Source organism: Stegodyphus dumicola, chromosome X2 (assembly GCF_044657685.1).
Source record: "Stegodyphus dumicola isolate Sdum_Otavi_A_Nest chromosome X2, ASM4465768v1".
Taxonomy (NCBI): Eukaryota; Metazoa; Arthropoda; class Arachnida; order Araneae; family Eresidae; genus Stegodyphus; species Stegodyphus dumicola.
This window is the reverse complement of record NC_140781.1, coordinates 58,077,325-58,090,743: the sequence shown is the minus strand read 5'-3', so window position 1 is coordinate 58,090,743 and position 13,419 is coordinate 58,077,325. Positions and strand designations below refer to the sequence as shown.

The 13,419-nt window shown below is 31.7% G+C and overlaps 1 protein-coding gene across 1 annotated transcript; it reads left to right on the top strand.

Moving 5' to 3' along the window:
* The first annotated feature begins 768 nt into the window (after positions 1 to 768).
* LOC118183289 (mite allergen Lep d 7-like) lies at positions 769 to 13,191 on the top strand. The gene is made up of 3 exons (XM_035352766.2): positions 769 to 953; positions 5,177 to 5,274; positions 12,388 to 13,191. The coding sequence occupies exons 2-3, from the start codon at positions 5,211 to 5,213 to the stop codon at positions 12,987 to 12,989; spliced, it is 666 nt and encodes a 221-aa protein (XP_035208657.1). The 5' UTR covers positions 769 to 953; positions 5,177 to 5,210; the 3' UTR covers positions 12,990 to 13,191.
* Positions 13,192 to 13,419: the final 228 nt, after the last annotated feature.

Below are 13,419 nucleotides of genomic sequence, written 5' to 3'. Positions count from 1 at the left end.
CACTCCGCATTTTTCGCATTACTTGCTTCAAAAAGGCTTTATGATTCTACAAATGGCTCCCGAACTAAAAGGTGGTGGAAAATAATTCGTCACCGCCAGGATACGGCTATTGGGTCCCCTAACGCCTAGTAGTCTTTTAAAAGCGGTCCACGCGGGCCGCGGATTTGAATCCACTGTTCTAAACCATCCGTCCAAGACATGAAAAATTAAATTTAAATTTTGTTGATTGTCTCAATTAAAAGAGAACTCTGTAATTGCTCTTCCTTTCATTTTCTTCCAGCGTACATTTTAACCGTCGTTAATGTAGCAGACATTTCACTTGTCCAATTGCTAGTTTTTTTAATGTGACTGTTTTTTCATACTAGTAATCTTTTCTTTAAATCATATCAGGTCACAGTTTAAAAAGCAAGATAGCAAAAAACTGCAGAATCGCTGTTGTTTAAAGATAATGTCGGATATCCAAAATTTGATTCAGGGTACGTAAGTATTTGATGTGTCATTTAAGAGAGCATTTTATCAAAACTTAGTTGATTTCCTATCTCATTTTATCTGTAGAAGAGCTATTTCAGTATGCATTGTAATTTATGTAAAATATAATAAAAGGCAGAACATTAGAATTTATTTCATTTCTGAGAAGATTTCGGCTAGTAGATAGTACTATATTCATCAATGTTTAAGTATAATTAGATTTGTTTTAGACTAATCCTTCAAACTGAAAAGTTGCTGGAAAGAGAAGAAAAATTCGTTAACACTGTGGATTTTCATTATGGGAAAGAGCAGGTGTAAACGTGAGAAAATAACTGCTGGGGAAAATGAAACCATCTCTTTGTAAATAAAGAATCTTCGAAAACTAAAGGAACTGAGAAGATAAAGTAATCACATCTGCCACATTTTGGTTAAATACAAAGGTTTTCCCTTATTTCGCCTCTTTGAACTTTCAACAGCAGATCAGGGTAAGCATAATATTAACTTATTTTTTGATTACAAAAAGCATACTTAATGTGAAGCCAGATTATACCGGCATCTATTGATTGCAAGTTGAATTGTGTTTCATAATTTTTTGTACTCCTGAAATATGGCCATGTTAAGGATCTAAAGTTGTCAATATATATGTTTCAATATTTTGATCCGATATTAACATTAACTTAAGGTTGAGAATAATGATCTGTCAAAAGTACAAGTAGTTAAGAAATTATTTCTCCACCTGCTGAGGTATACGTTAAGTGGTATCTTAAATAAGGTTAAGCAGAGTCTAGTAGCTCTAAGCATGGGTTTTATAAAACATAATCCTCAAAAATGTTTAAATTGAGAAAACATAGCAGAAAATATGAAAAACCTATCGCCATATTTAATGTTCGCTAGTTTGCTATCAATTGTTTTTTGCGTAGTCATCCAGAACGCAGTTTTATTTCGTTACGTTATATAATTTGGAGTTACACTGTTACAAAGAAATCTTCATAATTTAAATCTTTTCTTCGAAATGCCAAGGCAATGAAAGCATAAAAAATTTTAACGCCCTTGAAATTGACCTAGGACGAGGAATACGAAAATGCACGCTGCGTATATCCATACCCAAAAACATTTATCAACATTTTAAATATTTTTAATGTATATACATTAATTTTTACGTTAATTAGATTTTAAAACTACTGTTTTATGTGCATTTAAGGAAACTGAATTTGCTCTTAAACTTATTTTGTTTGTTGTATGTAGAATGAAAACAAATGTTTTAGACAGTTTTTTTTACCCATCCTTCATAAAGACATATAAAGTTTTTCCCCTCATCGGAGCATTTTTAATTGCTTTACTATTTCCAACATTCTGTTCGAGAAAAGAAACATCGATGTTCCATTTTTCTTAATTTTAAAGATTGCTGATGTCTTTGATTTGTGTATTTGTTTAAAAGTTAGCATTTAAGAGGTAAATGAAGGAGCAACAATTTTGAAATTGAATGGAGAACTCTTTTGCAGACAACAGGAAAATATTTCATAAATTTCACCAACATTTAACAAAGGGAAACAAATTACTTTATGGAACCAATTATATGTACTATCCAGAATCACGCTGTTGCCATTTCATCAGTAAGATTTATAGCACATTTTTCACATTTTTTTGAACAGTTTAAGAGTTTAGGAGACCCTTTTTATCACAGACATCACTCATCCAGTTGTTAAATGATAGACTGCTGGACAATAATAGTTATTTTCGGATCCGAATGCCAGAGAATTCGCTAGCTGTATGGGAGTTTTCGTAATTTTCCTTATACGCGATGTTAATACATGCTATTTTGCCTTAGAAAGTCCTTTATGAAAGCATCCTCCACTCAAGCTTAAAGCAAGCCCTTGTGCCTTGCTGCGATGAATTAATATAATTTATCTCATATACCAAATATCCACCGTCAGGATGTGTGCAGAATTGCATAATAGCTCCCTTAAGTGTTATATTAGATGACCGACTAGTCTATCTGCCATCATGCGTTTGCATTTTTCACTTTGGGAACAGCCGATTTAAATATTTTGATGACATTCTTTACTTATCAGAAAGATAATGGATATTTTATTTTGAGGGATGTGAGAAGGCGTATATAATTTCAAGAAACATATTCTATTGTTTGATAAAGAAGTTCCTTCGAAGAATGGGCTTTAAATTACACCCCGAAAGGGGTAAGTTTTTCCTGAGAAAACTACACAACAATAAACTTGGTCACGGCCATGGCATAACTCGCGCATGTATTCGCAGATTAGAATTAAATAATATAACTTTTATTGAAATTAATTAATATAATTACGAAGCAAAAGGCCTTGGCCTTTTGTAACCGAAATCGGATTTGATTGATTAGTTGATTAAGTCAAAACAGATTTTGTCTGCTTGTGCACAAAAAAGAAGGCTTCGGTAGAAGACAATCTGAGTAACATGCGTTCGTACGTGTATTAAACTTGAAAACATAAAAAAACCTGAAAAATCCCCCAATGAAATTAAAAACGGCTAGAATAAATTTAGGGTAAATACCCGCTGTTTGGTCATATTAGCAAAACGGTCTCTTGTAGGCCTGTTATAAATTTAAAACAAGAGCAAGAATTTACTGTCAAAATTGAGATATGTAGCAAAGATACAAAATATCTTATATGTACAGGTTTTATAATCCTTTTACACGTACGCAATTCCATCTGATTTTCCTGTTGCTTCTTTTTATTTATAAACTGGCTTCCTAAATAAGTTTATAAAGAAAATGCAATCGAATGGTGCAAAACCATCACCTTTGGATAAAATCTTCAAATACACTTAAATGGGAGTAGTGCTAATATGCCTACTGTAGCACTAATTCACAATGATGATGACAAGATTCTACTTCGGAGGCACAACAATGAACATAGCCGTCTTTCGGTTTGCATTTGTACATCAGCAACTGATCTTCTTTAATTATTTTATGTCTTCATTTGATCCACCTCATCAGAAAGTGATACTGGTTACTCAAATGAGAGTTGATACTGCATTGATATGTTTCAGTCTGATAACATCACTCAATATCATTTGCTATAAATTTAATATCTATCAACTAATACTCTCTTAAATACAGTGCTATTTCACGAAACATTTCTTATTCACAGCAAGAACCCTCTTTCCACTTTCCAGCTCAGAACGTCATGTAATATGATTAATAAGTTTGACTACTTAGTTTATCATTTGCAAAAAATACCATATTGAGTAGAAGTCTCGATTGACCAAGCATTTAGAATTACAGAATATTATTCTTTTTAAATGACATATTATAAATACTAAACATTTGACAAAATTGAATCTTCAACAGCACGTAGTGAAAAGCTAAAGCTAAAGTGAAATTTGGAATGTTTATACAGATTAAGAAAGAGCTCATTCTTTAAAAAATGCTAAAGTCTCATCTGTTAGAAAAATCTCGCAGAGAATATCTTACTCAGAATTTTTAAAAAATCTGAAAGGTTTCAGATTTTAGATTACGTCCAAAGGGGCAATTTGCTCATTGCACATTTTGAAAAGTGAAATGGATATTTATAGTGTTTCAACGCAAAATGCCAAACTCACAACACACAAAAATAGACACACAAACACAAAAACAAACACAACATAATCACATAAAAGCAAACAAATAAACACAATACAAACACACACACTAAAAGAAATTTTAATGCAGTTCCTTTAAGTTACTTTATACGTTGCAGTGACATTTGCGAGCAATTGAATGAAAGAACGGATGAACTAGTAAATACGTAATTACATCTGCAAGTAATATATGAAAAATCCAAAATATTAGAATTATTACGTATCTTACATTGTTTTTAAAAGTATAAATGTCATGCGTTTCTTCATCGAGTCGTAAAAGGATTCGAAGATTTTGAAGATTGAAAGGATCCTTTGACAAATTTTCTTAATAATAATTAGACTTTTTTGGGGGTCTCGAAATGGACCAGTCAACGTTTCAACGACCACTCACAAATCGCAAAGGACCCGGTTTCATCAATACGTGGCTACAGATAATGAGTCGCTGAAAAAAACTAAAAACAGTTGTTAGAAATAAATCCAAATATGAGAAGGATTTGAACTCAATATATTTGAGTTAAAATGAAAGACCAAAGAGAGGTAGACTGTCCTGAAATTTCCCAACACAATCTGCTTATGAATCAGAGTTGGGACCTGCCATGTTGTCTCCGAGCATTACAGCCTATTAAAATGCATTATAGCGTTATTTCTCTCAATTGGCTTATAAATTAATTCCTGAAGAATTTTACGCTTTCCTTTAAAATGAAATCTTGAAATTTCCTGGATAAGTAATTCATAAACCATTCAGTGAAAGAAGACTGAATTGAAGGCGTAACATGACCTGTCAGGTAATATATTACAGAAAGTTATGCTGTAAGCAGAGAAGTTTCAAATTAGATTTCAAGCTGAGGCAGTTATTCCACAAAACTACTCCCCTTCCCTCCCGAAAAAAATTAACATTCAATTGGAACGTAAATATATTTCTTTCTCAGCTCCTAGTTAAAAGATGTGAAGATTAATGTTGCGTTTTAGCTTTTTATTGTTGATGAAATTATATTCTGGTTTAATAATTATGGCAACTGACTTTTGATTGCGATTCACACTTCCTTTAGCTAAAACACTTGACATTGCATAACAATATTGAAATATACTTTCCTCTTAGGTTTCCAGAAAGGAAAGGAAAAAGGCATTAAAGTATGAAAGCAGCATTTTTCTTCGGCTTTGTGATATGCATCTTTGCGAATGCTTTTGCAATAGATGGTAAGTTCATTCTATATAAGAAAATATTTGAATTTCTCTTTTAAACTGCAAATCAGGAACCTAAACTAATTTTTAATATCAATATGCTCATTAACCAAATTTTGACTAATAAATAATATTTAGTACACTATTCTACTTTATTTTAATTTAATGTTGCTCAAAAATAAACCCAGTTATATTTTTAATACACACTTATTTTTATCTGACGCATTTCAAACTCTGCATCTTTTTTTAAAATTTTGATCCGAAGTGAATGCTGGGAAAGCACCCTTACTCCTCTGAGGAAAAGTTTCCTAAATTAACATTAAAATAAAGATGTCGATTTTTTATCATGTTTATAGAATAGTTACTTTCAATATGTAAAGGGGGCGAGGGACTGTTTCTGTACTTACTATCAAAGTTCTGTACTTACTATCAATGCAATGAATTAACTTAAATTTTCGATATTTTATCTCCTATGCTTACTCTGGTCTTTGGCTCTTCTTTCGTGTTTGAAGTTGGAAATTTTCATATATTTAGCATAAGAAATCAAAACGAGTTTTATTTTCATTTTTGAATTATATATTTACGGATAATAACTTTGTTAGCTTTGGGTGTTAAGGTAATTTACAATTTTTTGTTATCTGATTGTTTATTCGAGAATACCGCCAGAAACGTCCCGAAGAAAACCACTTCTACAACACTTGCAGTAGAAAAGAAAAAAATAGTGTAAACATGCCAATTCTAAAGCATCCTGATATAAAATATTACGATTAAAAACATTAAAAAAACCGGCAACAGAACTTCGCTGTTTTAAAACCTAAATATTAAAACACTTTCAAAATGTTAAATTTTAAATCTATGCTCTCTCTTTCTTGCACTATTTAATTAATTGTGAGAACGAGAAGAAATGAGTAAAATTTTTATCTATATTATTGGAGGATTTTTGAATTAACTAATAATTTTAGCTGAAAAATCAAGAAGTTATCTCAACATTCAAAATCTAGAAATGAGTAGAACTCACAATTACATATAACAGCAGTTACTACAATTTTAAACTTATGCAGTTAGGTGTTGAAAATCATTATTTAATTAATTCCATTCATAAAAATTATCTATAATTTTCCCTAAAAATACATTACAAAAAAGGTTACAGAAGCAGACTTGAATTTGCTTTGTGAAAGAGAAACTACATACCCTTTGAGTAGTGGAATGTGAACCAGAAGTGTTTCGTGGTATATCTTATTTGAAAATAAACTATAAATATTAAGGGAATATTTCAAAGCTTTTTCGAATGAAATATTTCCAGGAAATTAAATAATACTTAGTAAAGTATTAAAATAAAAAAGCACCATAATGTTTAATAAAATAATAAAAATATAATAAAAAAGCACCATAAGTTTCTAGAGAAAAAATGCTTTTATTTTATTTTCGTAAAAATCTATATTTTTTTAATTTATATTTTTTGAAAAATTTTAATTTTAGCCTTCCGAATATACGATGAAAATACAAATCTGTTTTCTGTGATGTAATCATCTTAGCTACGTGACATGTCAGCCAATCTGATATAATTTCCAAGACAGAGAATCGATTTCCAAATGTTTAACTATATGAACATGTTAACGAATTTTCATGCTAAGAAGATGAATAAATCAAAGTAAAACAAACGTAATCTTTACTGAAAGAATATCAGACTAACAATAGTGAAAGAAAATTATTTAAATTATTTAATAACTAAATCAAACAATTTTAAGTAACATTTTATCTTCCTTTTCTTAATCTTTTTGTGTTTTACGTTTTCATAAAAAAACTATCAATGGGTTTTTGAAAAAAGGACTAATGGCTAATTACATAAATTTAAAATTGTGTTAACATGTATACATAGCTGCAACTTCACTCATTTTCTAACTTGAATACATAAGTTTCCTACTTGATTTTTCAGTTCAAATTTATTAGTTAATTCAAAAAATCTGAAATGATATTATATATGAGCAAAACTTTATTCTTTTGCTCACACTTCGGTGCAGATTGGAGTACAGAACATACGTTTTAAACTTTTTAAAATCTGCAAAGGGACCCTGAGAAGTCTAAGGGAAACTGGCTTGTATTAACATTACAGATGGGGAAAATCCGGAAAACCAACCATGCCCCAGCCCGTTCTCTTAGGATCAAATCCCGGTCGATTTTCCAACCTTCACAGGTCTTAAGCACGTGGCAATTGGTGAAGTTTTCCTGCATCGGAACTGCCCTTTCGATGCAAGTTAATTGCATTATTTTTTTAACTACATGGTAATTCTTCAAGTCGCATCTTTAGTCCCGTACACTCTCATACATATCTGAAAAGCTACTTAAATTTATTTAAATGTAGTGCAACACAGAATAGAAGGCTGGCAACAGAATCAGATTTATCAAATGTTAATATCTGGCCATTGCACGAAGAGGTAATTGTAAGATTGTAAGATTTTTTTCAATGACATTTTCTAAGTAAATGTGGTTTGGCACCGACTGTATATTTTTTAATTAATGACACACATTTTAAAGTTTGACTACACAAGGGTTATAAAACTTATTAAGATACATACGTAGTATGATAATTTTTAGTCACTTTATCTAAGCAATGAAATACCTGTTTAATTTTTCCTTATAGAATTTATACTTGATTTCTTATATATACGGGTTGCACGAGAAATTAATTTTACCGTTATATTATTACGTATCAAAAACACAATTAATGAAAAGTCATGTACTAATTACGTCTAATTATGTCTGTAATAATTATGCCTAGTAATAATTAAGTCTTTTCTGTCCTGTTATAATTTTAAGCATCTAAACCCTACCGCGTTTTTCATAAAATGAAGAGAAATACGTAATTGTCCACAGTTTGGATGTACTGCGTAAGCAATTTTTGATAATATAATGTTATAATAATTAGTATTATGCCATTCGTCTTTTCTATTGTTAGATTTTATAGCACAGTTTCGATTATTCATGCGCTCAGTCTACACATTTAAATATTGTTCCATTAAATTTGTGAAAGTCCGTTTAGAATTTACGTATTCTTATCTGTATGCGCAGTTCCTATGATTATTTCAATTAAAACACTGTATGTAAAAATATTACCTTAGGTTTAAGAACAGCTTATTTAATACTACGTAAAATTTTATTTGTTGGCAAACATAAGTATTTGCTAGAATTTTAAAAATTATTCCGCTCTTCTTGTTTCATTTTCTTCAAATTTCATTTTATTTCATGGCTGATATATTTTGTAAATTTTAACCCAGATGAATATAAATGGCACTTATTACCAGAAACAAACGGGTTACCAGAGAAATTATACATCAAAACTGCGTACTATTTCGTTCACCCTTATTAGTTTCTGACTTCATTTCAGTGAAATCATTCGACTATTTTTCAGCATAATGCAACATTTTTCGCAAGTCTAACTTCCTGAAAATATGTGCATTTTCGCAATACTAATTTGTTGTTTTAATAACGTAACTGCATCAAATACTTTTAATAGTACTAATTTATTTCGGTTAGTTTTAAATTCTTCATTGCAGCAATTTTTTTATTGAAACATTTTGAGACTGTTAAATACGCATAGTGCTTGGCTCTGTATTTAAGGAAAGTGTTAATATCATCACACTTCAATAAAATTTTCTGATACTATGAGTAACTGCCTCTTCAAAAAGTGTTTCCTCATTACGCTTATTTTTCATTCATGAAATTATTTACAGCAACGTTATGACTTTCTTCAATCATCATTGATTCTTCGTCTTAATTAGTTTGCAGAGTTATCAGGTCTTTTTAAGTAGAAGCTAAAGTCAGTGGCGTAACAGCCCTAATGGGCCAAGGCCTGCAGTGCCCGAAATTTGCTTTCTTGACCGTGGGCCCGGGGTGCGTAAGCATATGCCCTAAACAAGTGGTAAGATTGTCGCAGGACCCCCAGTGTTTAGTCCCCAAGCGAACTTGGTACTTATTTTATCGACTCAAGTGATGGAAATCAAGGGATGAAAAGCTGAGTCGACCTTGCCCAGCCCGGGTATCGAACCCCGGATCTGTGATGCTGCTGCTGCGCGATGCGCTAGCCACTGCGCCACCGGGCCTCTTTTTAAGTACAAGACATGAAAAATGAGCTATGCCCTTTCCGAGACTCGAACCTGGACCTCTCAAATACTCGCCGAATGTGCTACCATTACACCACGAAGGCATGCTTTAAGGAGGGAGAAAATACCTTATAAGTTTGTGCTTGTACGCATTATCTTTAAGGTGATCCCATAGAAAAATATTCAATGGGGTCAATTCAGGAAAAAATTATTCCACCGTAGTCGTACTCGCTATAAACCTGGGGGCTGTTGTCCCATCTTGTTGGTACTAGTCGAGTGTCAGCTCCTTATCATCCCACTAGTTCACATTTCATGAAACAGTACCTGGTACAGTTCACTGGTGACAGTAGTATCAAACCAATCGCCCCGATAATGTGCCGCTGTGATAATGCACAAAACACGCCCATCTTCTGTCAATGAAGAGATTCCTCGATGTCTGCAAGCTGGCTGTCACTGCTTCATAAGCGTGTATTTTGTTAGTGCACATTATCCTGACAAGTGGAATTACGCTTCATCACTAGACCACATGTACTCTTGCAGCAATATACACGAAAATGCAGAGCCGTTTATGACTGTGTATTCAGGCAGAAGGAGGTTACTTTCAGAATCTCTTGTAATGTACTTTCATTTCTCAAACATAATGCCATGTCATGTAAAAATTTGGTTTCATTTTCTCTTGTTATAAGATATTTATTAGACTTTTTCCCAGGGCCCCTTTCAAGTGGGACACCCTTTGAAACTATCAATCTATCTGACTATCAGTTTATTTAGTTCAATATCATCGTGAAAGAGCATAGTTTCATCGTGAAATTACCTAAACTAATTTAAATATCATCTTAAATAAATATTCAGTTTACTTTATAAAGTTTAATCACACTAAAAGAACATTTAGTTTCAGAATCATTTGCTGTAGTTTTTCCAGTTTCAGTTTCTAACATTAAAATGCAAATGCATATCGTTTCGTTTGGTCTCTGAAGTAAATCAGTGATTAATTACAAACAATGTTATGTATGTATGGTTGAACTTTATTGTTAATAAAAAAAAACCTACTATTTTAAATAAATGTACTATACTAACATAAATATTTTGGGAACTATAACAAAGAAGAACATAGAACTGTGAAAACAAATATGTTAAAGAAAAATTATTCGGGAAACAAAACTTAATTAAAAGCACTGATCTTTTTCATTTTTAGTGAAGATACAAGCGTACTATTAGCGTCTTTTATTCTAAGAAAATGCAAACAATTAACGAGGGTACTACCTTTCATTCAAGCTGCGCCGGATATAAATTCAATGAAAAGAAAAGGGGTCAAAACACAATACACACTGGGGAGCGACATGGGGCAATATATAACAATATAATAAATCTTGGTAAAATTTTGAAACAAAAATGACATAAATATTAATGCCAACGTACTGTATGTTCTCAGCTCCTTCAGAGCCTCATATTAACTTTACCATTCATTTCAAAAGAGAAACCTCGCAATTACCTTCAAATATCCAATTTCGAGGTAATTTCTATTGACAAATCTCGAGTTTTGAATTTATCTAAGCGTCGAAGAAATGGTTCAAAGTACAAGCAAGAAATACGGGTCGAAAGTTTTCTTTCTGCTTGTTATGCGCTTATAACACAAAATTTTAATGATTTCATTTGCGTAATATTACAAAAGCTTAAGGAGCTATTTAAAGAGGAAATATCAGCTATTGCGTTAAGTTTCTTCATACTTGCGTTTTTCAAGTAAGCAGTCCCATCACTGAAAACTAAATTTTACAGAAAAAGTTCTTGATTCATCTTTTAAGCAGAAAAAAGTGTATAAATCCTAGCTATAGAAGCAATATTTTATATTAAAATAATCCGAAGAAGCAGATTTCATTCTTGAGTATTAAATTAAATTCCTTAAAGAATATCTAAGTAATTCTTATCAAACTCTGATATAACCACTGGAGGACATAAAATTGTACAGTTTTATTTCTTCATCAGTTTTTAAATGGTACTTCATTATAAATTACTAGTCTTTTCAAATTGAAACGTACATAGTTGCTAATATTGATCGTGTCTCTGTGAAACGTCTTAAACAATAAAACAAGCTACAGTGGTTTCTTTTTCCATTTCATATATCGAACTGAAAACACAATTAATTGTAGTAAAGAAATGAATGCCCTCCATTTAAATTTTTATGGGTTACAGTACCATTATAGGGTATTATAGTACGTTTGAATCTTTTTCCAACATATAATGTTGCAGAAATGGCTTTTTATTTCATGGTATTTATAACTAGTTTATAGCGCATTTCCTGCCGCCTTACCGCGGGCTTTTTATGGTGTAATTGAAAGTACTTCTGGAGGCATCGGGAGGTCCAGAGTTCGAATTTCGGAGAGGCACTGTTGATTTTCTAATATTTCTTGCTTTGAAATATGCCTAATGACTCTACAAAATAAATATTTTTCGCAGCATTTTTTAAGTTCATATCAGGCTATACAATCAGTGCTCTGAGAAATTATAGCTTCTGTAGTAATTCTATGTACAAAAACATAGATTCTCTTAAATTTATTGATATTTAAATCAAGATATGTTTAATTTAATAGGAATTTGTACTTTTATCATTTCAAAAATTCTTCAGAATAAGTTGGATATTCTAAATTTTTGGAGAATATTAGAATCAATTAATCTGTCAGTTTTTACTAAATACGATAAATAAAATATACTGTAAGATTTTAAACAATCTGAAATTCTTCATGAGAGAAAGCAGAGTTATTACAGACTTCAAACTCATCACGTAATTTCAAAATGGCAATTTCCTGCTCTGTAGCTGGATTCAATTAAATTATTAGATTTAAAATATTAAACATTTGGATATCTGAGCTCGCTATTATTGCATGATGTTTTCTGTCTGAAGTGCAGATAAGCATCCTTTAATTCCTGAATTTGTTTTTTCTACAAATTTCGCATTATGTTGTGAACTTTAGTGCACTAATGTAATTTAAATTACGTCGTGAAAGCAATTATATGTATTTTTTATTTTCAGAAAAACTTCAAGCCATAGTTAATGATTACATAGATGACTTTATTGAGAAAGCTACAAATGGATCTGGAGGCTTCATTGACCCTCTTCCATTAGATGAAGTAGCGAAAAGCTTCGAAAGGGAAGTCGGTCGTGTGAAGGTGAAGGGTGAAGCAAAGCTGTATGATGGTAAAATATACGGTCTTTCCTCTTTGCAAAGAAAAGGTAATGCAGTTGCAATTGATTTAGATGACTTTCTCATCATCTCAACTCAATTAACATTCAAGAAAATCCACGCATTCTACAGAGGTGCTATGCTATTGAACAACAAAGGACCTCGAATAACACTAGACGCAAAAATAGGAAAATCCAAAGTTACCATGTTCCTCACAGTGCCAGCAGAAGGCGGACCAGCTAGCTTAATGTCTTTTAACATAAACAAACTGCAAGATATTCGAGTGAGCGTTTGGGGTCTCGGAGCTATGGGATGGACTGCAAGTATTATCAGCACCCTGGCACTCAACGCATTAGAGCAACCTGTAGCCAAAGCTGCATCAATCAAAATTTTTGAATACTTCAGTAAGGAACTCGAAAAGGTTCCATTTCCAGGATCCAAGTCTGAATAAGTCTTATAAATTTCTCAGAAAGCTGTTTTCCAAATAAACTTTCTTACAAGTCTGTTTATTTCATTTTATGGTGTAATTTTGTGCAGTGTTTTTATGCTTAGATTTCAAAATTTTGTGCAGTGATTGATTGCCTTTACACATAGATGTCATGTCCATATCTTTGTATACCAAAAGATCTAATTAAATTTTATTTTTGCACTTAGATCTTTGTACTTGGATCCTTACACATAGATGTTATAATTTTGTACAGTGAGTTTTATGGATAGAAGTCGCATGCATACATTTTATACATAAATAACTACTTAATTTAGTTTTAACAACCATTTATTTGTTTGTGATATTCACTTTAAATTTCACTTTGAAAGGCAACAGAATTAAAATCAAGAAATTTTCTGTCAGAAAAGCGAACAAACTTTGAAAAATTTGAATA

Bases quoted from the DNA above. Each gene is read 5' to 3' on its own strand.
- LOC118183289 (XM_035352766.2), top strand. From the start codon at position 5,211: ATGAAAGCAGCATTTTTCTTCGGCTTTGTGATATGCATCTTTGCGAAT. The intron at 5,275-12,387 runs GTAAGTTCATTC...TTTTATTTTCAG, and splicing joins GAATGCTTTTGCAATAGATG to AAAAACTTCAAGCCATAGTT.